At 42.4% G+C, this 27,780-nt stretch overlaps 1 protein-coding gene across 1 annotated transcript in view; it reads right to left on the minus strand.

Moving 5' to 3' along the window:
- Nucleotides 1-15,396, minus strand: part of RTN4 (reticulon 4) — a 56,296-nt gene extending 40,900 nt beyond the window's left edge. The window contains exons 1-2 of the mRNA XM_056853919.1: nucleotides 14,937-15,396; nucleotides 321-377 (exon numbers count right to left, since the gene is read on the minus strand). Coding sequence (XP_056709897.1) covers nucleotides 321-377; nucleotides 14,937-15,396 — 517 coding nt within the window. The remainder of the gene's footprint in view (nucleotides 1-320; nucleotides 378-14,936) is intronic.
- Nucleotides 15,397-27,780: the final 12,384 nt, after the last annotated feature.

Consider the following 27,780-nt stretch of genomic DNA (forward strand, 5'->3'; position numbering starts at 1 on the left):
ATTAATTAAGTAAAAATCAAAGCCTCTTCTATATCAGTAAAAGCTACTATATTGTAAGCAGTTTAGCTGTTAATTGTGGCTACAAGGTTTCCTACACAGGATGGTCCAAGAATTCACAAACATAATTTAAGCGTTAAAAACTGACATTGCTCAAGATGGAAATTTTGAGCCAATAAAACAGCTTCTAAATTGAGAAAATTTGCTATTCTTGGACCTTTGACGTCTTTTAGTAAATACATCTAGAAATGATTAGTGGGAAGGGAATACTCAAAAGACAAAGGGCATATTCTAATGTGAATGGGCTAGCTGGAATAACTTGCCTGCAGAAGAATGCATCAGAGGGTCAGATGCAACAGGAAGAGCAAAAAGGGTCTCATCTGAAAGAGAAAGACAGTATGACCATAGCAGAAATAAACAGGAAGAAGAACGTTTAAAAGGGGAGGGGCAGAGGGAAAAAGAGTATTCATTTTACAAACAGCAATTTCACAACCAGAGGTAAAAAAACGAAGGATCTACCAAAAAAATTACATGTATTTTTTTGTAAAAGGTTTCTTTGAGCTAAGCTTCCCCCAGCTCAGAAGCAACCCAAACCTGAACACGACACCCAGAAACTGGACAGAGCAGATAAAGAATCTCAAGGTGTTTCAGCCACTACATCCTCGCTTACTATTCTCACGCCGCCTAAAATTCTACCCTCCCTTCTACAGAGCAGTGATTATCCTGTGGCTGTTCACATCATCCCTTACACCAAGAGAACTAAGAGCCCTATTTTTACCACCTTCTCTTATCATCTATCCCTTGAATGTGTTGTTATAGAAATTCTTACTGCAGGATAAACTTATCACTAAAATTAACTTTTCAAAAACATGGAGCATCAACTCAGAAGTTTCATTATGAAATTCAATATGCAGGGATTGGGAAGTTAAAAATTGATTTCTATACACATATTCTCAATTTAGGGCAATTTAGGGCAATGTTTCTAATATCCCAATACCAATTAGCAAACCAGTGCTAAGGTGAAAATTAGTAAAAATGAACAAACAGAAATGAATGACTTGATTTAACTATGAACCCCCAATCAAGTACTATATAACTTCTGATTCAGATCTTGCAACCAACTCTGGAAAGCAATTATTTAAGGAGTATAATAGTAGGATAATCACTACATATCCTGACTGATCCAGGAAGAAAAAGTGTAATGCAAGGGAAACCTGAGCCCTGCAGGAGAAATATGACAGGCTCTTTAATGAGGCAAACTGTTAATGGTGGGAAAGTAGTCAGGAGTGTGAGCAAGCCAGAACATGTGTAGAATTGCTGAAGAGATGGGCGAGAAGCATTACAGCTGAATGTTAATGCCTAATGTGGACATGCACCTACAGCCCTAAGCTGGCTGGATTCTGTGTGGTTCTTTCCTCCTACTCTTTGACTCCCAAATCTGCATGTGTCCAAAGAGGTCACTTTCACTAGCGTAAGTACAAATGTTAAACTACTAAAAAACATTTCATGGCTTCCATTTAGTGGTATACCAACTACATGGACATGCTGAAAGTGACAAAATAACCTTAAATGCATGAATGTCTGTATGGAAACAACCACATATGGAATAGTTCTGTGTTAGGGAGGGGATGTGGCTGTGTGGTAGAGCATCCATTTTGCAGAAAGATTGTCCCAGGTTCAATCCCTGATATCTCCAGTTAAAAGGATCAAGTAGTAAGCGATGGGAAAGACCTTCACTTTAGACTTGATTGACCAATAATCTGGTGCATTATATGGCAGTTTTATGTGTTCATTTATGTGTAAATCTACCCCAAGCAGGAACACTAATGAGTCTTCTATACTAAGCATTAAGTTGAAAGTGAAGGATGCTGGTTTAGATCTTGCTTTGATATACCCACTACATTGTCAATATTTCTTAACTTACTTAGGGATGTGTAAAGTTAGATAATATATAACAGGAACAGTTGCCTAACTTATAAACAAAGAACGAACTATGGATCTCTTTTTTTAAAGCTAAGAATCTTCTAGAGGAAAGGAAAAGAGAATCTAGTCCTTGATGGCTTCCCCAAAAGGCTCTATGCTGTTTAAACTATTGCATCAATTATACATATTGGAACCACGTTTGTTAGACACACCTTATCAAACCAATGTTACCATCAATTTTATTTTTAATATACATATCATCTGTATGTATATGTATATACATTTTAAGTGAAGATAGATCACAATGGGTATCCGTGTTAGTCTGTTTATAGCAGTAAAAAACAGCAAGAGTCTAGTAGCTCCTTAAAAGACTAACAAATTTTCTGGCAGGGTTTGAGCTTTTGTGAGTCACAGCTCACTTCTTCACTGGATTTCACTGTTTCACAGTAAAGTTTGTTTTTCTAATTTCAATATTATGGAGAGCCAACTGACACCATTTAACTGGTCAATTGACCAGTGTGACAATCTAGTAAAAAAATTCAAATAAAGTCAAAATATCACATAAAGATGCTTCGAAAAAGGGATAGAGACTGTGCACTGTACTATAAAGTACTGTGTACGCAGTATGTACCATCTGCTGCTGTAAGTATGATCTTACTGTGTAAGTATGATCTTACTATCCTGTTGATGGTGTTTGATTCACTCGGCGTAACCTGCCTTGAGTCTCAGTGAGAAAGACAGACAATAAATAATGTAAAGAAATATCAAATAATATAGCCCTTTGTTGCTAGAGGAAGAAATCATTTTAAGGAGAGCAGACTTCCAAAGGGAGGAATGTGTTAATCACAATAATGGTAACAAACTGTCCATAGTATTAAAAGAGATGCCAAAAATCCCAAGCACACTAAAGCCTAGTTCTCATAAACAGCAGATATAAAAAATAAATGTGTCTGGTGTGATGAGGTACAGCCTGAAGATGGGAGCTCACATGATCAAATGTACTTCTGTACACAGAAAGCAAGCAAGTCAAAAAGAAGTCCGTCCCCCCCAACATGCTAGCTTTCTGTGGTCAGGGAATCGGGGGGGGGGGAGTCATCAAATCTTCCTGAAATCAGGTAAAGGAAGAATTTAAGAGGATAGTAATTTGATGTGTTCTGCACACCCTTTGATAAAAAAGGAATTTCTCCTTAAGTGCCACCCTCTAAATTTATCATCTAGGAACAGACAAGGGTCTAGCTTTCAGCTGGGCCAAAGCATTTAGTTTTTTAAAAAAGAATATTTGAACATTGTTTCTCCCCTAGGATCTTTGATAATGAAGTTCTGAATTTAGGACAGTGTTATTTCCAGCAAACACATGGAGATTCTTGGATAAAGACACAGATTACTCTCAGTGAGGACCCATTATATTTGAAATTGAATTAACTTTTAAAGCCCTCCTATGCTTGTAAAAAGCACTTTACTAATTTGATATTTTGGCAATGTAGACCCAGATCTAGTTAACATGAAACGACTTGTCAGTCAAACTGGAATTAAGGATTACGGTTACAGCGCAAAGATGATATCTGGAGCCTAATGACTCGCAATGTTAATTCCTGTTGGGTCTACCACACAGACCTATTTTTGCTTTAACCCCCCTCCCCCCTAAAAACTGGTTGCCTGACATCTTAGCACCTGCAAAAATAGCCATTATTTTTGTAATGATGGGGGTCATTTGAAGCATCCACTGATACTTTATATGCACAGCATTTCATTTTAACTGGGATCCAGTTCAAACAAAGCATCACACAAATACATTAGGAGTGACTGCTGAAAACACCATGTAACAGTTAATCTCTTGACTGTTCTGTAGTAAAACACATGGAACATGCAGTGACACTGGTTACAGCAAGTTTTACAGTCAGTCATATCATCCTTTATTGGCATAAAATCACTGTACATACGGTAGCGTTTAAAAATATAAATATTTGAGATATAACCTTACAAAATGGTTAAAAGACACTTGCATAAGATAGTGTTGTGAGCTAACCCATCCGTCTATTTAAATAATTTGCGGCGTTCTATAGCAATCTTTAAAAATTGTGCTACCTTCTCCAGAACATAGGGCGAAGAGTTATTCAAAAGAAAGGAAGCATTACTGAAATCGGAGGCATTCAGTCTACATGTAAGCAAAGGGCTTAGTAGAAAGTTTTACAAATTTTGCATACTTCTTTTAGTATCAGTTAGTACCCCAAGAGCATAGGAAGATTCCAGTTTCAGGCTCAATTAAAAGCAGTGGTATTAACCTTTAAAGCCTTAAATAATGTAGAGCTGGAATACCTGAAGGACCTTCCTTTTCATATGATGCCATCTACCAGTTGAAGATACCCTTTGTGGACCCTTCCATTAGGGAGGGAAAGATTGCTACCCAAGAATCGGCCTTATCTGTGGTGGTACCCCGACTGTGAAACCTCTTCCTAAGAATGTTTGCCTGAAGCTATCTTCGTTAACATTTGGGCACCAGGCAAAATCCATCCTGTTTGCCTATGTTTAAGAGTACTTAAAAATCCTTTTATTTGGTGAGGGACAGGACTTAACACTTTTACTTATGCTCTTTGAGTTTGTGTATTTTTTTCCTTCTTGTATTTATACATTATGTCTTAACCCCTTCAGAGTCATAAATCTCCTGAAGAAAATACATACATAAAATAAAAATATTAAAACATACACATGAAGAAAGCCAGTTTCCAAAAGTAATTCATAAATCATTAAGGCTAAGTGGGAAACAAATCTATTATAACCAAAAATAAAAACATCACAACTCCTATTAACTTCTTTCATGACAGACTACAGAAGGAGTTATGCCATTCACATAAAGTACCCATTCTCATAAGCAGCAGAAGTACATGGTAAATCAATCTGAATATCTATTGACTATGCATTAAGTATACATGGTGTTGACTATAACACAGTCACCTTACAAGCAGGCCTACACAAGAGTAAAGCTGTGGTTCCTTCTTCATCTATTTGTCGTTGTCGTCATCGTCCCTGTCCCCCTCGGTAGAGTAATTGTTTGTGCTCATTATTTGCACTTCTTTCTTTGTGGGAACATCTATGGTCTGTTCAACCGCAACAAAATGTGAGCAGGACCACAATAATGTCTGAGTCACTCCATCAGTATTGCTCCTCCCTATGGACTTACAGGCATATGAGGAAAGCAGAAAAATGTAGAGCAAGAAATTTTTCTCCCTTTTCCAAAATACTAGAACTTGAGGGCATCCAATGAAGCTCGTGGGCAGCAGATTCAGGACGGACAAAAGGAAACACATGGCAAGTGATTAAAATGTGGGATTTGCTGCCAGAGAATGTAGTAATGTTCACAAGCATAGATGCTTTAAAAGGGGATTAGGCAGATTCATGAAGGATAGGTCTATCAGTGGCTACCAAGCCATGGTGACAAAAGGGAACCTCCACATTCAGAGGCTGTCATCCTCAGAATCCCAGTGCCAGAGGCAACATCAGGAGAAGGCCTCAGCCTCTATGCCCTGTTGTTGGACCTCCAGAAGAACTAGTTGGCCACTGTGTGAGATAGGATGCTGGGCTAGATGGACCACTGGTCTGATCCAGCAGAGCTCTTCTTGTGTTCTTATGAAGAACAAATGGGGGGAAAGATGCAGAAAGAGAAGGGGAGTAGCTGGAAGAGGGGATTGCAGAAACAGGTGAGGCTACAGAGAGGCTTGTGGGTGAGGAAACAGAAATAAGGAGATAACTTGGGAGACCTAGAAGCAGAAAAATTAGGATATATAGGGACCCTTCCAGGTTGGGTGGTGCAAAGAGAAGAGAGTCCCAGAAGGTGCACAGAGAAAGAGGGTCTCTACACCCAAAGGGAGTTCACAACTTATGTTTCCCTTGCATCACTAGTATGGAGATAAACATTTGCCAGAGGGTGGGGAAATGAGCAGGCTGAAAGGAATAGTTTAACCCTTTCCCCAGCTGATTGTTCCTGCAATACCACCCACAGACTTTTAACAAAAAAATTTGTCCCAGCAGGCTCCAAGACCAGACAGAGGTTTTGTTGAGGAAAAAAACAACTGGGGAGGAAACTGGCAGGTGTAGGAAAGGATAAGAGCATGCATGTGTGCACACGTAACTCATCTAGCAATCCTCCACTGCAAATGGCTCCCACCTCGACTTTGGAATCATATTAATTGACAGGGCAGACATATTTAGGAAATGTCAATCTACTGCATAGCTGCAGCCTCAGAAGCAGGGGTGGAGAACAGGCTTGCTGTGAAACTGGGGGTGCAGCTTTGGGGTAAAGAAACTAGAAGAAAAAAGACAGATGCAAAGATCCCTGAGGTGGGGACACAGAAAACATACGTTACAGGGTACACAGAAGATAATCATGCTTTGAGGATGCAAAGAAGAAAAAATACTGTAAGCTGTAGGCAGAAAAAGACGGTGAGCTAACAGAGAATCTGTAGTGGAGCATCAAAAGAAGACAGCACCCACTCTGGAGTACAAGGGGAAAGGCAATAACTGAACAGGGTAGAAACACGGTTTGTTATTCCAAAAGCATTTTTTTTCACAGCTAGTGCAGCAATATGACCCCTGAATTAACAAAAACATAAAAATAGCCTTTGGAGAAATGAGCTTGACACCCATGGGTAAAATGCACAGTGTCAAAAACTACATGTTACAACCTTATATTTTTTTTAATCTATTATTAATGGATCCAAAGATCAGGAAATTATTGCCTACATATCTTTAAGCAATGGGGATACTTCACACAAAAAGTCACATACCTAAAACCAAGCAAAACTGTAAGAAGTCCAACTAGATTTTCACTGAATCTTTCCCAAATATCCAGCATAACAGGAGAAAAGCCTAGATGGTATGTCAAATGCTTCTACACCTCTCTTTCAACCACATTAATCTCTTCCCTCATGGCTGTTCAGCTTTCTACTGTATTAAACACCTCAAAATCATGCCTTCCTCCAGAAAAGCAATTCTGATAACCCTTCTGGGTACCAGATAAAAACAGACCAGTCAATTCAAACAGAGTATAAAAGGTTGCAAAGTCGCAGGTACCTTGCATGTTTGAATGTTCCTGAATTTTAAAAGAATCTTATGGTCCCTTAAAGATTAATACATTTATTGTCGTATGAGTTTTTGTAGGCAATAGGACAGGAAGAAGATTCTATCCTGAATCTCCTCCCAGTATATAGTTTTCTATGTGCAAAGGAGCAATCGTGTGTAATATTCCCTCCCTGCACAGTAGATGGTAGATCTCAGCAATGATTATATTATGTTTCTATGCACATGGCTTGTTTTAATGAGTAGCTTGCTGGCCCGAAAAAAGGAAGAAAATGTAAATAGCCTACTTCATCAGATGCATGTCTTCATTATCCACTTAGCTCTTGCCACAATAAATATGTTAGTCTGAGGTACCACAACTCTGCTGCTATTGCTAACTTGGCCACTATTCTAAAAAATTTCCCCATAATTAGAATAATTTAACATTATCCCTATACAGTGATAACAGCCAGACTGGAAGCTATTAGTTCAAAAGTCAGCTCAGCCTAACCATAAGCCAAGTGGACTTAGAAACATTATATTGGTCCCATGTCTGCAATAGGAGGACTACCATAGTCAACATTATAAGTTCATTGTAAGTATTATGATGTAATGGATGCAATGTGCTTTAAGCGCTTGGTAACATAAGGAAAAATTAACATTGGCATGCGTATAGCAGTTCCAAGCCAGTCGATGGACCTCTAAAGGCACACAATCCACGTATCTTTGGCACCCAAGAAGCCTTTTCATTAACCCAGAAACATTCCTGGCATGTTGGGAAATATGACAAGCACCACCTCATTTAGCTTCCCAGCCAGCTGTGTAACTATAAAAGTTCTACTACTGATAAACTTATATGACCGTTTACGAAACACTAAAAAATTATTTTGAAAATGGATACATAAGGGTACTTTTAAAAATAATTTCAATTCATCGTGCATTGCTCCATATTCCAAAAGCTCAAAACAGACAACACGTAATTAATAATCCATGAGAATCTGAAATCAATGCTTTTAGACCTTCCCTTGCTTGCAGGGCTTTAACCGTTGTAGCCACCATGTTGTCTGACATAACCTACAAGAACACTTTAATTCTCAGCTCTATTACAATCCCATTGGCCACACAGTGTCTTGGGGACAATATAGCACCAGCTTGCACTCTACAAGTCATATCTTTTTCTTCCTCTCTAAGCACCCTTGAATGTATGATCTTTGGGGCCCACAGAATGCATGCTAACTTCTTTTAGAGCATATTTAATTATTCCTCTGTTAGGCCACAGAAGGCTAGTACAGAATACAATCACTGAACACATAAAGAAGCAGTTTTAATGTAGATAGCAAGAGTGACTTCCTTAGTAATGTCATATGTGGAAAATATCTTTCCTTCTAGATTCAGCTGATTTTTTTTTTTAACTGATCCATGCTACATGGGTATTTTCAGCTACTCTTTTGACCCTCTGCAACAGATTATCAGAGGAAATCAGAAAGAACCTTCAAGGCCACCACTTATACTTTGGTTGCTGAACTCATGTAATGATCATATTAATGAGTTTCTGATGTCCATCACAAATCAATCACGGATTCAGAGTGCCCTTCCTCAATCGTTAAAACATGCAGCCATCTGTCCATTACTTTTTAAAAAAACAGCACCAGGTCTCTGATCTGCCCTTTCTGGGTAAGATGACACAGCAGTTGCAGAACTTCAGGTCTTCCCAGATAACTCATCTGCTCTAGATCCCTTTCAGTGTGGCTTCAGGCCAGGCCTACAGGATGGAGATGGTGCTGATAGCTTTAACTGATTATCTCAATTTGAATCTAGACAAAGGCCATGCCTCTTTGTTGCTCTTACTGAAATTATCAGCTGCCTTGGACACTGTAGACCATGCCATCTGGCTGAGGCTTTTGGAAGCAGAGATTAAGGGATGGGTTTTGCATTGGTTTAACTTGTTCTCTTTTGATTTAATTTCAACCCGTTGGTTCTGGTCCGACCTTCTGGGGCAACAGAAAATAACTCGGCCCCCTCCTCTATATGACAGTCCTTCAATATAATAAAAAAAATTGTCCTGTGAGGTTCTGCACAGGTCAATCTTATCCCCTATGCTAGTTAATCTCTATGTAAAGCTCTTAAGGGAAATCATTTATGATTCTGGAGTAGGCTGCCACCACTACGCAGATGATATCCAGTTTCATATTTCTTTATTAAAATCGCCTGGTGATGCTGTGGAAGTCCTGAATTCTGCTTGACTGCTTTGGTTAAATTACTTAAGGATGAACAGGTTGAAACTGAATCCTGCCAAGACAGAAGTCTAAAATAAATTAATAGTACTTTAGAGGATATCCCAGGTGTCCAGAAGTTCAAAAGTGGCACCTTCAAATGCCAAACATTTTTAAAATCTTAAATCAACAGCTTAAAGAAGTGGAGCGGCTGACAGGACTTTCAGAATAATTTCTAGTGACATTCTCTATAGTAAACACTTGGGAATCACATATAAAAGCAGTGGCATTTTCCGGACATTCTGCCAAAGTGCTGAAAAACCACACCTTCGTTTAATATTTGAACTACAAATTAAGATGCCATCAGCAAAATAAAGAAAGCTGCATTCCTAAAGTGAAAACTTTAGTACAATTCAGGGAGACAATTCTACTTTGTGGACTATAAAACCTGATCTGTGGTTGGGTGTGCTCCATCTATTCCCTAGATAGCTATGCGCTTACAAAAATCTAGGATCCAGCAGAGTAGAACCCCACAAAGCATATACATATGAAGTTGCCATATGCAGAACAAGTGATACCCCTTCTAGCTAAGTACTACCGATTCAGACTGGCAGAAGGCAGACGTTCTTCCCAGCACCTGCTACTAGAAAGCTTTTTTAAATTGGAGATGCCAGAGACGGAATCTAGGATCTTCTGTATGCATGTCATGTGCTCTGCCACTGAGCTATGATCCTCCCCTGGTAGCTCAATGAAAGGCAGTCAGCTGGAGCTTCTATGAAGAATATTTTAGTGACTTGTCCCTCCCCACACGGCTATTCCCTTAGTTCTTGTAACAACATTCCAAATACTTTGATAGCTGAATGCAAAATGACCCAACACCACTAAAAATGCAGACTCCCTTAACTTGCACAATTTTTTGCCAAATGCAGAATACGGGATTTTCTGACACATAGTTAAGGTCACAGGGTGGATGACTGTTTTCAAAAGAAGAGCTTAGTTACATATTAGGAGACAATCTCAAGGTCAAAGAAATGAACACAAGCCCCAAAGCATCCAATTAAAAAATGCAAACATCAGTGTTTACCCACAGCAAGCTAGCTTTTAGCAAAACTCTTCACAATTATATAGTCTCCTTAGGTTGCTTGAGTTCTGGCACAGTACAAACAAAACACAGAATAACTGCAACTTTGTCCTAATTGTTTACACTTCACCATCACACTGCCTTGGTGGGGGGGGGACATGAACTGGATGGAAAGGGAGCATAGAAATGTTCTAAATACAGAACATAGAAATTTTTTAAATATATAAAATAAACTAAAGGTCTTCTCCAACTGGCCAATTAGGAAGCACAAGACCAAGAGTCACCTATTAATTATGCCTAGAGCTTGACGCTAATTTGATCCTATTAATTCTAAGATAACTATAGCTCTAATATAACACTGTTGACTGGGATACAACCATTTCAGCATCAGCTTTTGGTGTACAAGTTCCAGCCAGAAGTATTTCAGGACTGTTAAGCTGATTCAAACACCCACTGGGGATACTGCAGGAACCCTGGACTGTAAAGGCAATCCATGTGCAGAGACCAACCTTTCATCTCCATGCACCAGTCCAAACACATGCCGTTAGTACACGAGCATCAGCTATTTGTCAAATGGTCAGCATGACTGAACTGGAGTATAAGATCAAAAGAGTTCAAATGTTGCTCCATGCACGTATATCACAAATAGAGCCAAAGTATTTTCAGCAGCAACCACAGCCAGGCAAGTACATCTGACTCAAGCCCAACTATCATGCATTGCACAAAAGCTGCGTGTGTAAGACAATACTCTACTGAAGAGGACAAATCTTTTCAAATTCTTTGTTCTCTCAAACAAGAAATTAAGGTCTTCATTGCTTAAATATGTCTAATTTTATTGTGCTATGTTCATTCTTCATGTAGAGGCAAATGTTTGGAAAAGCAGCAGTCAGTTTTAAGTAGTGAACATGTACCACAGACAAACAAGAAGAATGAACATAGCACAGTAAAATTAGACATACTGAAACACATTTAAGCAATAAAAGACCTTAATTTCCTGTTAGAGAGAACAAAGAATTTGAAAAGGCTGATCCCTACAACCCCATTGATTTTTATATATTGGCGCTAATCTTGTCAAAAATGAAGCTTTCCTACAGTACAGCTACTTGAAAAATATCTGCAGAAGTTATTAGTGCACATGCCCACACATGCACAGGTTACTGGGAAAATACTGTTTAATTCTACATACTGTGCAAATAAGGAAGTTGAATTCTAGACTGTACCACTTGAGGCTAAAGTACAGGGTCAATTTTTTTTTTTTCAGTTTCCCCATTTGAAATAATTCCTAGAGGCAGAAATACTACATCAGAAAGACATGTTTAGCATAACCTATTTGGATGTGTTTATTGGCTACATGCAAACTGCTTCTCACGGGTGGAGGGGAAGTCAGGGACATTGGAAAGGATACATCCACATCTATAGTATCAAATGGTACCTAGAGTTTTCACTCCTCAGCTCACCACTACCTTTTCCATATACAGCTCTCATTGGTGGGCTCTTATCTGGCCCACGAGCCAGCTGAGGCAATCACACACACCCCTGATCTGGGCAGGCAAGCCCACTGTGGGCTCACCAGCTGAGGCAGCCACCTCCCCCAATCCTAAAGTGTCAATTATCAAAGCTTGTTAAAGAAAATACTGTAACAGTGTTATTGTTTTAAGCATGTTTGCATTTTAAGCTAAAAAAAGTAAAAAATAATATCAATAATTGGCTTTGCCTGTGTCTTCTATGAAGCTTGTTATCTCCCGTACCTGACATTAAATTTTATGGCCTGGCCTTAGTGACATTTTTGTCATATCCGGTCCTCATAACAAATGAGTCCAACACCCCTGGGCTAGAGGAAGGAAGTAAATCAGTACAGGAATGGCCTACGCAAAGACAGGAGTCTATCTCTTCCTGAAAATTATGATGGGCAGAGTAAAGTAGATGTCAGGGGAAGAGAGGGCATTCCAATAACACCAGGCAACAAAGGAAAGGAGAGGCAGAGGATCAAGTTTTGGGATTAAAAAATTGGTGGCAGACTCACTGGTGAAGATGATGTGGAAGAGCAAGTGAAAAGTAGTGGGGGGAAACAAGGTAACAGAAATAAGTGTTAGTTGGAGAACATAAAGTAGCTCCCTATCTGACAAAGGGAGTTTTGACTCTCAAAAGCTCGTACCCAAAAAAATCTTGTTGGCCTCTAAGGTGCTTCTGGACTCGAAACTAGCTGTTCTACTTCAGACCAACACTGCTACCCTCTGAAACTATAAGGCAGTAAAGGAAGCCAGTGAAAGGAGCAGTAAAGCAGAAACAGATGAGCAGATTTGCAAGCAGGAAAAATAAGGCAGATGACAAAGTTGACCACAGAGTAACTTTTAAAAAACGTAGAGCGCATACCAGCCACAGAAACAGCAAAGGCAACTTACATGAGATCAAATGTCACAAACCGTTTGTAACCAGCTGCTATTTCAAGCAGCCTCATAAGTATTCCAACTTATTGAGTTGTGAATCATTACTTATTTGATCTTTTTTCATGTGTTCTTTTTGTGCCCGATGTCTGAAGGTATCGAGATTATAACTTTATTTAAGATAAATAATGTTTACAATAGCACTTAATCTCATGAGGATATTTCTATTCTACCACCTCTTTCTGTTCATCTCCTTTTGTCCTCATTCAGTACAGCATATTATTAAGCTTCATATTTTTTGGTATACACAACTACCAAAGAACAGAGCCACTTCCTGCATACAATCTACTTCCCCCCCTCCCTGATGCACCAGACTACGATCCCCCACACACACATACAAGGCTATGTATGAAAATAAGGCTTTGATAACCACAGGAACCTCCCCACCACACACACATAAACTGAAGTTATTTACACAGCAACATGCTTCTTTCTGCAATAATAAAGGCTCTGTTAAATGAAGAGACATGAAAATATCACTTAAGAGGCTCCGTCTGTTTCATACTTGTTTCTAATCTTTAAAACAGCAGGGAACTTGGCGGAAATTTTGTTTCATTACTATTGTGTAGCTACCATTTCTTGCTGAATTCATGTGACTCCCTATCATTCTTCAGAAGATAATGCTCAGCATGTCTCACGATGATTAAGTGAGCAGCATGATGTTCCTGACAGTTGTTTTTTTATGATGCAGTATGCCTTGATCTGTACTGATGTTCTACAGATTCTGTTAGCTGCCTTGGAATTTCTGACAGCACAGAAATATTAAAAGACGCTTTTAAAAATTCTGCATAATAGTCCGTCTGTTGTTGAAGCTGGGTGGTGGCAGAGGGCCGGGCCAGTTTGCTAGCTCTGTACAGGGGAAAGGCGGTCCTCATTTCACATACTGCTGCTGTAGGAGGACCAGAGCCATCACTCATATATCCTTGATCCAGTGTGAGCACAGAGAAGGCGGGCTCTCAGTGACAATAGACTAGTGGGGTGTGTGAAGCTTAAAACTGCCTGCAGAGAAAAAAGAGTAGTAGAGCTACACTGCTTAAAAGAGACAAGCTGCAAAAAGGGGAGTTCTCCACCCAGACCCTTTCATTCCCTTTTTGCTAATATTAAAGAATCACTATTTCTGCTAGGAAACTAAACAAAAGGGTGAAAAGAATTTTTTTAAGGAGGAGCAGAAAAGAAACGGTACATAAAAAGAGAGGAGAACATGATGAAAGGCACCAGTTTCTCACAACCCCGCCTAATGAAACTGACAGCATCAAAAAGTCAAAGAGGGGAAAAATGGCAGCAACCCCACCCCACCATCTGTGAGCACAGAAATTCCTCCCAGAGCTCCCTACTGCACCACACCACTGTGGCAGACAAGAACTATTCCTGTTAACACCCTCGGGTTTTTTTCCCACTGTGCTGGCATTTGAAACCCTGCAGACAGCCTGTATCAAGGGCGAGATGGGGAGGGGCAATCTCCACACACAAAGGCAAAACTCTGTCTTTACACCACACCATTGTTCAGCGCATGGGGCAACGGAGAATGTAATGTGTCTGTCAGTTACACACTCCTGCATCCAACTACTCAGTCCAAGCACATGTGTACCCCCCACTCCCATCTTCCCCCTTGCAAAGACCCCCCCTCCTACCCTTCCTCACTACATTTCCAACACATCCCCCTACAACCTCCCCACACCTCTATCAAGCCACTCCCACTTTAAGTGGCCCCGGTCCATCATACCAGAGCAGTGACTCGCCAGAAGACCCCTCCCCTCAGGCACACTGCCAGCCACTCCCTTCTCCTCACCCAGACACCCTGGAACTCCTCACCCCAGCATCCTCACCCCCCATTAACACGTCTGAATGCCTCACGCCCCTTCCTGCCAGGACTCCCCAACTCAGCCCCGCCCCAAGTGAGCCCCAGAACTGCAGAATTCCCCCTCACCCAAAATCCCTGCTTCCAGGTCCATTCCTGCCAGAACTACCCCCCCAAACTCAGCCCCGCCCCAAAACCCCCAAACTGCAGAATTCCCCCTCACCCTTCCAAAATGCCTACTGCCACCTGTTCCTCCCCACAGACTCGGCCTCTTTCCCCCATTGACGCCTGCCCGGCCCTTCTCCCCCACTTCTCTTGCCCCCCCCCAGACTTGGACGCCTTCCCCCCCCCGCCCCTCTCCTTCCCGCACAGCCCCCCCTCCCGCGCCACCACGCCTGGCCACCACGCCCCTCCCCCTCCCCACTCACCAGGCGAGGCTGCGGCTGAGGCGGCGCCCTTGTGGGCGGGGGCGGGGGGCTCCTGCTGCCTCTTGGGGGGCGGGGGGGCGCTGCGCGGGGGGATGGCGGGCGGCTCGTCCCGGTGCGGGGGGGCCGGGGGCGGCGGCAGCGGGGAGCTGCGGGGCGGCTCCTCCTTGGGCGGGGAGGGCTGGGCGGCGGCGGCGGCGAAGGGGGGGCCGGCCCAGGCCGTCGGGGGCCGCTCCCCGGAGGCGCCCAGGTCCAGCAGGGGCGGGGCGGCCGGCTTCCTCTCCCTCACTTCCAGCCGCTCGTCGTCCACTTCTTCCTCCTCCTCCTCCTCCTCCTCCTCTTCCTCCGCCTCGTCGGGGTCTCTCGCGAACTGGTACTGGAAGAGGGGCTTCTGCGGCGGCTGCCACCGGTCCTGCTCCGCGGCGGAGGAAGAGACCAGGGGCGATTGGTCTGGGTCGTCCATGGTCGCTCCCTGGCTGGCTGGCAAACTACTGCTGCTGCTGCTGGAAGCTCGTCTGCAGGAACAATGGGAGCGACCGCCGATTAAAAAGCAGATAGGCTGGGGCTGGCCGGCTAGCGCGGGCGGGGCGGGTGGGAAGCAGGAGGCGAGGGAGGGAAGGAGGCAGGCAAGAAAGGAGGAGGGAGGCTGCGCAGCTGCAGCCGCCGCTGGAGGAGCCGGTGTGATGCCGCGGGGGGGGGGGGAGCCGCCGCCGCCGCCTCCTCCACGCCCTGTTGAGTCACAGATAGGCCGCCGCGCAACTTGCCGCTGAAGCGAGGCGGGCAGAAGCCGAGCCGGGCCTCGCGATTGGCGTCCGGCAGCGGAGAGACATGGAAGCGTCCAATGAGGACGGGGGAGGAAGGGGGGCGCTGCCAATTAGAAAGAAGCAGTGGAGGACAATCTCCCCCCCCGCCCCGCTTCCCTATTATCCGGCAAAGAAGAAGGCGTGGTCGGGTGAGGGTTTTTGCGGCTAGGCTGTCGCCGCTTGGCTGAGCTGCGAGGGTTGGGAGGAAGGGAAAGTTCGGGCAGCGTGGAAAGGGAGGGGTCGGGAAAGAGCTCTGCAGGAACAGCAGCCCCCCCTCCCCAAATGCTTCTGGGCGCCTCCTGTTATTGGATGGTTCGCAGAGTTCTGGGTTCGAATGTTGCGGGCGCCGTTGCCGGCCGTTGGGCGAGTCCCGAGGACGCCGCTTCATGGCCTGGCGGAGGAGTGCAAGACTGCGAGCCTGTTTAGGAGAGAGCCCTGATTGAGATGGTGCGAGTAGACAGACGTGTGTGAGAAAGCATGGTTAGTATCAACAGGGTTCGTGTGGGTGTGAACACGGCAGGGACAGCTAAAGAACCTTTATTTATTGACTTCCTTTATACTCCACCTTCAATGGGACCCAAAGCCGCTTACGTCATTGTCCCGTCTTTCGTTTTATCCTCACAACAACCCTGTGAGGTAGGTTAGGCTGAGAGGATGTGACTGGCCAAGGTCACCCAGCAAGCTTCAATGGCAGAGTGGGGATTAGAACCTGGCTCTCCCAGATCCTAGCCTAACACCCAAGCCACTACACCACACTGGTTTAAAATGTGTGGTGTTATCCTAAGCATTTATAAGCCACTCTCGCTAAATTCAGATGAGTCTTGTTCCCATATAAGAGAATTGCAACCTTGCTGATTAAGCACGTTTGCCCAGAAGTACCACAGGCTCAGTAGGACTTATTCTCCAGTGTCTAAGATTGCAGCCTTAAAATGGTAGATAAATGATGAGCAGAGATCTCATCAGGGCTCAACCCTAGACTCAAGGACAGCAAATAGCCAGTTTCTTGGTGGATAGGTTCATCAGTGGCTACTAGCCATAATGACTTAAAGGAATTTCCACATCCAGAAGCAGTACACTCTGAATTCTAGTGGTAGGTAGCAACATCAGGTGGAAGGCCTTGGCACTGTGAGAACCAGGACTCTGGACTAGATGGGCCATTGATCTGATCCAGCAGGGCTCTTCTGAAAGGCTAATTTGCAAACCCTCTGAGCCACATCTGACACTTCCCAGTCTAACTGAAAGGAAGGTCTGGGGAAAGCCAGGCTTGTGGCAACAGTACTTGCTAGCCAGCCCCTGGGTTGGGGGAGGGGCATGGCTATCATCACATCCTTTTCATAAAAACATAAGAAAGGCCATGCTGGATAAAACCAAGGTCCATCGAGTCCAGCAGTCTGTTCACACAGTGGCCAACCAGGTGCCTCTAGGAAGCCCACAAACAAGACGACTGCGGCAGCATTATCCTGCCTGTGTTCCCCAGCACCTAATAAAATAGGCATGCTCCTCTGATCCTGGGGAGAATAGATATGCGTCATAACTAGTATCCATTTTGACTAGTAGGCATGAATAGCCCTCTCCTCCATGAACATGTCCACTCTCCTCTTAAAGCCTTCCAAGTTGGCAGCCATCACCATATCCTGGGGCAGGGAGTTCTTCAATTTAACTAAGAAGCTGCATAGAATCCTGGACTCTGTAGCCCTCTGCTATGCAACTAAGACCCATGTCTTTGAATCTTTTTCCTTCCAATGTTCCAACTATGAGGAAGTATGCAAGGTGTAACTTCAAGTGGTCAAAGCTTGTAGGTATCTTCCAAGTGAAAAGCTAAGATAATGGAAGATAATGGAACCCTGCCTGCATAATCCTAACACATGGCAGAGTTGGCATAAAGCAATATAGCCACATCTCCTTTGGATCAGTCACATATAGTCATAAAGAATGGTCATAGCCCTAGCACCCAGCCCCTGGGTACAGTGGTGTGTACTGCTATACTTCTTCAACATGTTGGCAATGCTCACCATACCAATGAAGTATGAGCGGGGAACAAATATATTTGCTTGATATCCCTTATTATCAATATGAATAACTTCTACAGCCTAAAGTGAAGCCACATTGAAATCAGAGACTTGCTTACTTCTAAGTAAACATGCACAGGATTGAGCTGTATGCTATAAGGCAAATTACTGTTTGTCTCATTGTTAGACCAGTCCTAACCGCATTTACCTGGAAGTAATTTAAATGGTCCTTGCTTCCAATCTGGTCATGCTCCCATTTCAGACTTCCTCACAACTACGGTAATAGCTAGATTAGGCTGAGAGAGACAATGACTTGCCCGTGGCTATTTCATTAATAGGCCTACTTGGGGTTTGTCTACTCGTTTATTAGAGATGAGACAACAAAGTTGTATTTCAAGTGAGGCTACGTTTGGAAAACGGGAGCCATGAGGGGCTAATCCGTAATATCTGAAGCTCTTCTCAACTCAGCCTCCCTTTTCCGGTGAGACTTTGCTTTCTGTGACAGGCGTGGCACCTTGTTTTGGACATTCCAGAGATAAGGGCATGTATCCTACCTTATGCTGGACAAAGTTCCTCCAGCCTAAGTAAACTTCCTCTGACTTAAGTGGCTCTTCCATTGGAGGAAGAGCCACTTAAGTTGAAGGAAGGCTCCGTAGGTTGGGGGAAGGTGATAGTTTTGCTCAGTGGTATGGTGAGATACGTGCCAGGACCCACTGCTCCACATGAATTATTGCTTCATTTCATCTTTAATAGTACATTTGATGTCTCCCCCCACCCCGCTTAGTGACTCACTTCAGACTTATTTTCCCTTCATTTCAAGACTTTTATTTCAATGGACAGAAGGGTATTACTGCTTAAGGTAGTACTAAAAGTCCATTAGATAACATATATACCCCCATCAACTTACCTAACGAGAACTGTTAGTAAATTCCAGACGTGTCTCTGTTCCTTTGTATGCATTTTTAACTGGAGACTACAAGCTTATGTTCCGGTTGGTTATCCTCCAGTACTTCTGTCTAACAGCTGTTTGTTGTTGTTTGTAAATGCATGCTCTTAAAAATAAATATTACAATATTTAGAAGATAAAGAGGAGCAACAACCTACTTGTATTTACTACAGAACATAACATTATTGACTAAGGGCCAAACTAGACTTTACAGCAACCATGGGTCCAGCCCATGGACACAGATGCTATTTTAGAGAAGAACATGGCTATTTGAAAATGCTACAAGCATTGAATAGCACAGCAAGACCAGTTGGTTTTGTTCCCACCCTGTGTGCTTTTTCAAGTGCTGAACCAGCTCCCCCCCCCTTTCCGTTTTGGCACTTGAAAAGGAACAGGTGAGAAGCAAGATCACCTGGTCTGGCTGCCCCCTTGGCTACCCCTGGCCAAATTCTTTTCTAACATGATGTTGGGTCCTCACGCTTGACCCATGGACACTATAACATCTAGATTGGCCCCAAGACATTCCTTTTGGCTAGCTTGTTTTGACAGACAAAGACCGATAAGCTGTGCACTTCCATGCCATAGATTTACTAGGAAAATACACACATTAGACATCTCTATTTCATTCTAGTTTATTTGGAAATGAAAATGCCAAGTTTATTTCTGCCACAGCTTATATTCCTTTAGGCATTGTTTCAAATATTTATGTATCGTTTTTCTGTCATACACTCAAAACAGTTTACACTTGATTTCCTCATGGCAGCATCCACAGCTCAGGAAAAGTTTGAATTTTGGTTTAAATCTTTATGGGATTGATTGGCCTATAAACCTGTATTGTAAAGTAGGGGACTGTGAGAAAACAGTCTTACAAGTGCTGCTCCCTCTTGGTGTGGGAGCTCGGACAAGTCCCACGGCCATCTCGGGTCTCTGCCCAGCAAGCCCAACTCTTCCCTTACTTCCAGGGGTTACTAGCTTCTCTCTGGGTAATGACCACTGCCAACAACAGATCTAAAAGAGTATCTCCGGCTAGACAGATGCGTACATTTAGCACTCTGTATCTGTGTTGCCATTTATAGGCTCCATTTAGTTGTCGCCCCTCCTGCTTCGCTTATATTGGATAGCAAGGGGATGATCTATCACAATTTTGCACTTTAGGTATAGAGAGCCCAGCCACTGCCCCTCTTCTTTATCACTCTTTCAAAAATGGAACCAAAAAGGCATATGTGTTTAAAGAGGTCAGGCTCTTCTCATTCAAAGTACCAGAAAGGCTAATAAATAACTACAAAGAGGACACATGGTCTGTAAAGTATCAAGTTGAACAAGGATAAAAAGAAACAATGAAGACATGCAGGCCTCTAAACACTATAGTTATCCTAACAGTGGGGGTTACCGCACTTTGTATTCCCAGCAACGTATTAATAGTTTGAAAATGTTATAAAAAAAACATCGCTTTAAAAGGGTTTTTGGATACCACGGCTAATAAATGGTTGGAAGACGTCTTCACAGCTAAAGGGGCCAAACAAAGTGCGAACAGTATTTTTTATAACGTTTTCAAACTCTTAATACATCGCTGGGAATACAAGTGCGGTAACCCCCCCCCCAATGTTGTTGCTAGGATAGGCTGATTCTTGAGGTTGCAGCATTTAAAAGTCCATCAGTACCTTTGTTCTCAGAGTTGGGACTTCTCCCGTCCCTTGATACCTGGGCAAGATGGATTCTCTAGGTAAAGGCTTAACTTTTTGTGGCTTTCACCCATCCAAGAAAGGCAACTAAAGAAAAGAAAGCTTTATTTATATAAATAATCTCCCTTTGAGAGTCTGTCCCCTTCTGGGGTCAGTTCTGATCTTCCTGGCCCAAGAAGAAGAAATATCAGCTAGCTTTCTCACTCTTTGTCTTTTAGGTGTGACACTCTAGTAGAGGAGTTAGATGGTAAGCCTTTTGGCTCACTCTGGCCAGAGCCATTTGACTTTCTAAGCACTGGAGTGCTTGGCACTTGGGGGATTAATGACTAATCTCCTGTACTTTTTCTCTTTGCCAGTTACAAACCTGAAGCTGGGCTCTGGCACAGTTCCAGTTATTGGAATACAAATGTGATCTCTAGGTGGAGGGCACCTCTCTGCAGGAACCTTTGAAGCAGTACTCTTCTTTTGAACATGTGTTTTTATTAAGTATGGCCTGTCCAGCTAATTGTGTTGACCTCTTTCAGAATAACAGCATGCCATTGTATGCAGTGGTGGCAACGGTAAAGGCTTCAGAGTTTAGGCTGCTGCCCTTTTATGTTTGTTATTTCAGGGATCCTTCTGGTTTGAAAAGCAGGATAGAAATGTATGTTTTTCAATGAAACTATTCAAACTATTAAAATAAATCTTTTGAAATATGCAATTAAAACTCATCTACATCTTTTCTATCTCTTTTAGAAAGGGTCCTTTTTTCCCATTGTCTTCTCCAATCCCCTTACTTTAGAGTCTTCTTCCCTTTTCCCACAGTTATTTTTGAACACACACACACACATTATACACACACTCCTCTACCCTCCACCCAGATATTAATCCCCTCATCACCTTTGGTACAACCTTTACAACATATTAAAAACATACACCCTCTGGCCCCACCTCATATACACAGATTTAGTTTTAGAGACTCATACTGGTATACAACGCAACGTATTTCACACACACACACACACACAGAGAGAGAGAGAGAGAGAGAGAGAGAGAGAACTGTTTTTTGCATAGTGTTTTCACTCTTTCCCCAAGATATTACCCTCTCTGTGAACATCCCCCATAGCCACCCCTGGAAGTATGTTAAGTAAGAACATACAGAAGCAGCCATGTTGGATAAGGCCAACAGCCCATCTACTCCAGCATCCCATTTCCAGCAGTGTCCAGTCAGATGCCACAGGGAAGTCCTGTGGCAGGTGCCAGTGGTACCCTGCACCTACTGACTGCTCCCCAGCATCTGACACAGATGCATTTTGTCTCTACACTTGGAGGTCCTGTTCTATCAGTGATCCTCTCCACATCTCATTGCAGTGATTCTACATTGTGTAAGTAGCGCTTCCTTTTGTCTATGAGAGGGAGGAATCACCTACCAATTCTCCCATCCAAAATGTAATATTTCTATGAAGTAGGCACCTCCCTCAACATACCCAGTTCTCATTGAGGGATGGAACAGTTTGACAGAACTCATTCTTGTTCGTGATCTTCCATGTTAACCAGTGAGAGTGACACGTTTTCTTTATGTTTATGTGGGGGGATTTTTTTTTATGGTAGTGGGGGGGTTTGTTTCTCCACCTAGTGATAGAGAAGCGGCCGTTGTGTTCCTGCTTTGAGGGAGCAAAATAATATTGTGGCCAATTCTTAAATGTCTAAATCAGTGGTGCTCACTCCATGGCTTGAAGATGTCACATTAGCAATGATCCTCAGTAAAAAAATGCCCCATTTACTTCAGTCCCTGGCATGAGGCCTGCACCTTACGGAGGCTCACAGCTAGGGTTGCCTGACTGTGCCTGTCAACTGGTGAGAGGTTCCGGGGCAGGGAGATGGCAATGTCCTGTGTGCTACTATTTCACTTCCAGGGAAACCTCAGAAAAGGATGAAAGGTTTCAGCACTTCCTACAGCTACCCTAGATCACTTCATATTTTCCCTAGAATGACATAGGGCCACACAGAATGCAGACACTTTGGGGCGGGGGGGTTCTTCCACCATCACTGCCAGCAGGAGGTAAGAGGCATGGCAACCCTATTTGCAGTTTACCCATTGCTCTAGCAACAGCTGTTTCAAGGTGGGAACCAACTGCCTACCACAAGGCCAACCAGGTAAGGGCCTTGTCCACTTTTCCAACACTGGGGAACAGTGCTCAGAAGAGCTACAGGAGGCATTTCAAAGTGCCACATATGGTTCCTGAGTCACTGAGTATCACTGATCTTGATTATGAGACTGTACCTTGGATTCTGACTCCTGGGAATCAGTCTACACTACAGGCTTGGCCTAAAGTGGCATACCTGAGAGATAACAGAGTTCATGATAAAAGGAATGGAAGTATTACTCGAGGACAGTGGGTTAGGAAATAGTTCTGGCTAAAAATTCATCAAAGCTTGGAAGAGTTGATTCCACACCACCGTCAAAGTTGAAGGGAGAAGGCAGAGGCGTGTCTGTATGAAGAAACAGCAGCTGAGATGCTGAAAGTGTCAGAGAGAAGCAGACATTGCAGTGAGTTGATTGAAGCATCTTCGGGGTGCAGGATCTCTCTTGCTGGGAATTGGATGTGGGACAGGTCTGCTTTCTTGCAGGAGTATCTCTTCTTCCCTGTGCTCTCCCTGCATATTTGTAAATAAAGCAAACACTACAAAAACTCCGCCAACTCTCCTGTGCTCTTTCCTCAAAAGGGAAGCATCCCAGGTGAGCATACCCCTGAATCTTCTCATCGCTCGGGAAAATGAGGTACACATAATAATACTAATCTTTGTCGCCAGAGATATTGTGATGCTTTCCCTAGGAGAACATTTTTTTAGCGGTGTCATTCATGTGACTGCCTCATTCCACTATTTATAAAACTTAGTGCAGGCCGTCATAATGAAAATAAAGGGATGCAATTCTTTATGTCATTACTTCATCCAGAAGTAATGGAAGAACTGCACCAGCTTGTCAGTGTCTGGCAAAGACACAGTGGCCTTCAGATTCTCTTGGCTGCATTTGTTTCTTCCCTTTGCAGATAAGTTCATTTCCTTCAGACAAATACCACACTTGAAAATCAGATCAGCAGCACTGCTGTTAGACTTCCCTTCTTCTTTCAAAATGAGTTGTTGAAAGTGTATATATGGAAATAGAATATTCTTAGCTTGTATATTAATTCTAAAACCAGTTTGACTGTTAAAAAAAAGCCCTTAGAATCAAAGGTTGTGCTTTCAAGACGAAGGTAGCCCTTTGTGCTAAATGCTTGAAATATATCCTTCAGCTGTCCTTATTTACTAAAGGGACTCCCTATTTTCCAGTACTTTCCCCTTGTAAATAACCTATACTGAGGAGGTTTTGAAGGTGCCTTTTAAAAATCATAAACCTATACAATGGAATTTTTTCAATTTCCATTACTTTCAAACACATTTCTAGAACTCAGATCTCTGAGTGGGGAAGCTGTGTCTTGACTCCAGGGTATATGCATGCAATGGCATGCACATGACACAAAAGACCAGTTCATGGCTTCCCACCCATCTTCTCTCTCTTTTTTTTTTTAAGTTTTTATTGTTTTTTAAGGAATACAGAAAGGAAAAAAGGGGAAGGGGGAAGTTTTGCATCCGTTTGCAATAAACAATGTTATCTCAATCAATAATATACACACGTAATACAAAGATTATACTTGCTACAATTGATCCAAAATATTGGTTTCTATCCTATTTTTACTTGATAAAGAAGCAATTGGAAATATTCTTAAACATAATGGACAGCCACTAACATGAGAGAGAGGGGGGGGGAAAGAGAGTAAAGAAAGAAATAGCATTAAAGATAAACCATGGTCAATTTCTCTAAAGGTAATCATCGTTAAGGTAAACCAAATATATTTATACATGAAAAGAACATCTACTCACATAAAAAGGAGAAAGATTAAGCTAGATTTAAATCTAGCCACCCACACTGCCTCTCTAGATACTGGGGTGGATCCAGCCAACTTTTCCACTCAAATCTCACCCAGTTCTCCTCCATGCTATAGGCCCCATCCCATATGGCTAGTGTGCCAGCAGTTCCCATGATTTTCAGCATAGACTTTTTACGTGGTCAAAGAGGTCGTCTCCTTCCTTTTTTCATCAGCAAAACTAATTGGATTCAACCCAGTGAATGATACTGAATGTATCTGAACAGTAGCTATTCTGTAACTACAGCCAGATTCACAAACTGAATATTTAACATTTTAATATTTTTAAAGAAAACATTTATGGTCTGTATACCAACATTTCAGAAGCAACAGTAAATGAATACAGAATACATTTGGCAGAAAAGGGGTTTCAGCAGATATACATGTATGTATATGAATATGCAAACACACACACAAAAGCGAGGACCCGCAATAATTGCAGGAGAGGGGATCCATTACTTCCCTCCCCCATAGGCAAGCCACTTACTAGGCAGCTTGACACTTGACAATCCTATTCCCTGTTGCCGTCCTCACCTACATTCTCTATGTAATGGGGGGGGGGGGTTGTGGAAAAACTTTTTTAAAGATCTCAGAGTTTTCTGAGAACCTGGTTGTGGGGGGGGGTCCCTCACGTTTGGAGAACGATCTCCCTTCTGTCAACGTGGCACCAATAAGCAGATTTAGGTATTCACAGATGGGGTTGTGTTGACCATCAGATACATTGATATATCTGTGTGTGTGTGTAATATATATATATATATATATATATATATATATATATGTGTGTGTGTGTGTGTGTGTGTGTAATATATATATATATATATATATATATATATATATATATATATATATATATACACATATATACACATATACACATATACACACACACACATTGATACTAATATGCAGCCCAGTCTTATGCACATTTACTCAGAAGTAAAGCCTGCTGGTTTCAACGGTGTTTACTTCCAGGTAGGAATAGTTAACAGTGTAGCCTTACAGTGCTGTCCTAAGCAGATATACACCCTTCTAAACTGATTGAAGTCACTAGTGATCTCTTACAGAGAATTCTTAGTATCCTCATCTTACAGTAGCCAGGATTCCTTGGCGGAAATTTGGACAGAAACCAGTAGAAATCAGAGAGAGCAACTGTATTGTTGTTGTGGTTTGTTGGTTGTTTAAATTATATTTATGTGTTCCTTGGTAAGCCACTGTCTCCAGTGAGGAGGAAAGTGGGATAAAAATATTGTAAAAATTAAACAACGGTGTATAATGTAGATACAGCCTTATTCTCTGCATTCCCCTTGATATAACCCTGTGCTTGCTTATCAGTGTTATATTGGCGTACTTCATAATTATGGGAAAGCTGCAGTCAGGCTGAACACATCTGAAGTCCCATTCGTTTACTTAACAGAGGCTTAAGCACGTTACCCATATACATCAATAGGAGGGAAACAATCTTGTCCAGATTGTGCCCAATATGAATAAGGGGACTTCTAAAATGTAATCTCCTCTCTCCAGGTAAGCTTGAATTCACCAACCACTGAATAAATGGGAAATTCAAAAGAATCTGTAGATGTCATCTACTTCAAAGAGTTTTCCCCCTTGATAAAAAGGTTGTGTGTGTTTTTTTAAATCAGACTAGTCTTTTGTCTACTTGACTGACCTGTTTCCATGGATACACACTATTGCCAGACTCTTCAGGGCTGAAACAGACAGAACTTTGCTTTCTAAGAATTATTGTTGTGAAATCATTATCATCAAAAAGAATCTAGTTAATGGGATAACCAAGACAGAGATAGACTAACTGCACACTTCTATACATGTTTACTCAGAAGACCCACTGAGCTAAATGGGAATTACTCCTGGGTAAGTATGCATAGTATTACAGCCTGCAATCCTAGGCATACACTTGCAGGGAAGTAAGACCCACTGAATGAGCTTTACATGCATAGGATCATGTCACAATTCTAATCTCAGTTACTTGGAGAAAAGCCCTATTGCAATTAACAGGCCTGACTAACCCTGTTATGTATTGGCCTGTAATCCTAGGCACATTTAATTGAGAGTAAGCCCCACAGATTGCAGTAAAGTTGATGTCTGAGTAAATATGCATAGGCTCATTATTTTTAATATTTTAATATATAGGCTAAAGTCATATTGTTAGTTAGAATGCAAACTTCTGTTTCCTTATTTAAATATCTGAAATGTATTTGGTATTCATGAATAGATCTTGCTAGCATGAGGTAGTGGTTAGACTGCTGGACTAGGATCTGGGAGACCCAAGTTCAAATCCCAAATCTTCCATGGAAGTTTGCTGGGTGACCTTGCAGGGTGACCATATACTCTCAGCCTAACCTACCTCCGCAAGTTACTGTGAGGACAAAATGAAGGAAAGGAGAACTATATAAATTGTCATTAAATTCTTTGTGTGCTCCTGAATTGTTCAAAGCCCTTGTCCTGATAACTATGTTGCCTTGACCAGTTGCCTAGATCATGTTGTACTTGGAATAATGAATAGGAAAGAAAGGGTAGGCAATCCATCTAAATTAATAAAACGAGCCCACATGGATCTTGCATCACCTAATCCCATGACTGTTTATGGATCTGTTTAATGACAGCTGGTAAACTGATGTGCTTCTGTTAATATTGCTGACAGGCCTGAAGGAAAATTTCCTGTCCTGTTAAAAGAAATGGACTAATGTTTTCATGGCATGTCAGTAAATAGCATCACCTGGAAAATAACATCCCATTAAAAGGACAGGGCATTTTTCTCCAGGCCTGCTGGGAATCCTAGCTCCTGTGCTGTTGCTTAATGTCTAGAAATCAGCTGCATGGTATAGAAATAAATATCACCGGCTAAAGACTGTAGAGGAAGAGCCACGGCAGTTAAAAACTTGGAAAGTCAGAAAATCCCTGCTTGCTTTAAGAAGAGGGCAAGATGGTGTCAGATAACTGGCATGCACAGGGGGAGGGAGTGTGTCATCTCTGCCTTCCTTGTCTCCAGGTGGGGGCTGGAGATCTCCTGGAATTACAACTGATTTCCAGACTGTATTTATTTATTTCAAACATTTATTCCACTTCTCCTGGAGAAAATGGCTGCTTTGGAAGGTGGCTTTCTATCCCACTGGGGTCCCTCCCCTCCCTAAAGCCCACCGTCCCAGGCTCCACCTTCAAATCTCCAGTAATTCTGAACCCAGAGTTGGCAATCCTGCAACATGCAAATAAGTCCAGCCTCAACGTTGGGTAAACGTGTTGTGGAATGAAGCTGCCATTGCGGTCTGCACACAATTGGCGCACCTTTCATATGCAGATGTCCCCAAATTGATTTTCGGAGTGTGTTGATCAATGTTAGCATACAGGCTGTTGAGGGGGGATTTATTAGCCTTTGTTTGCTCCACTGTGAAATGTAGACTGTAGTACATCTTTGTCAAGAGAGGCTGTTTTCCTAAAGAGG

Source organism: Euleptes europaea, chromosome 7, assembly GCF_029931775.1.
Source record: "Euleptes europaea isolate rEulEur1 chromosome 7, rEulEur1.hap1, whole genome shotgun sequence".
Lineage (NCBI taxonomy): Eukaryota > Metazoa > Chordata > Lepidosauria > Squamata > Sphaerodactylidae > Euleptes > Euleptes europaea.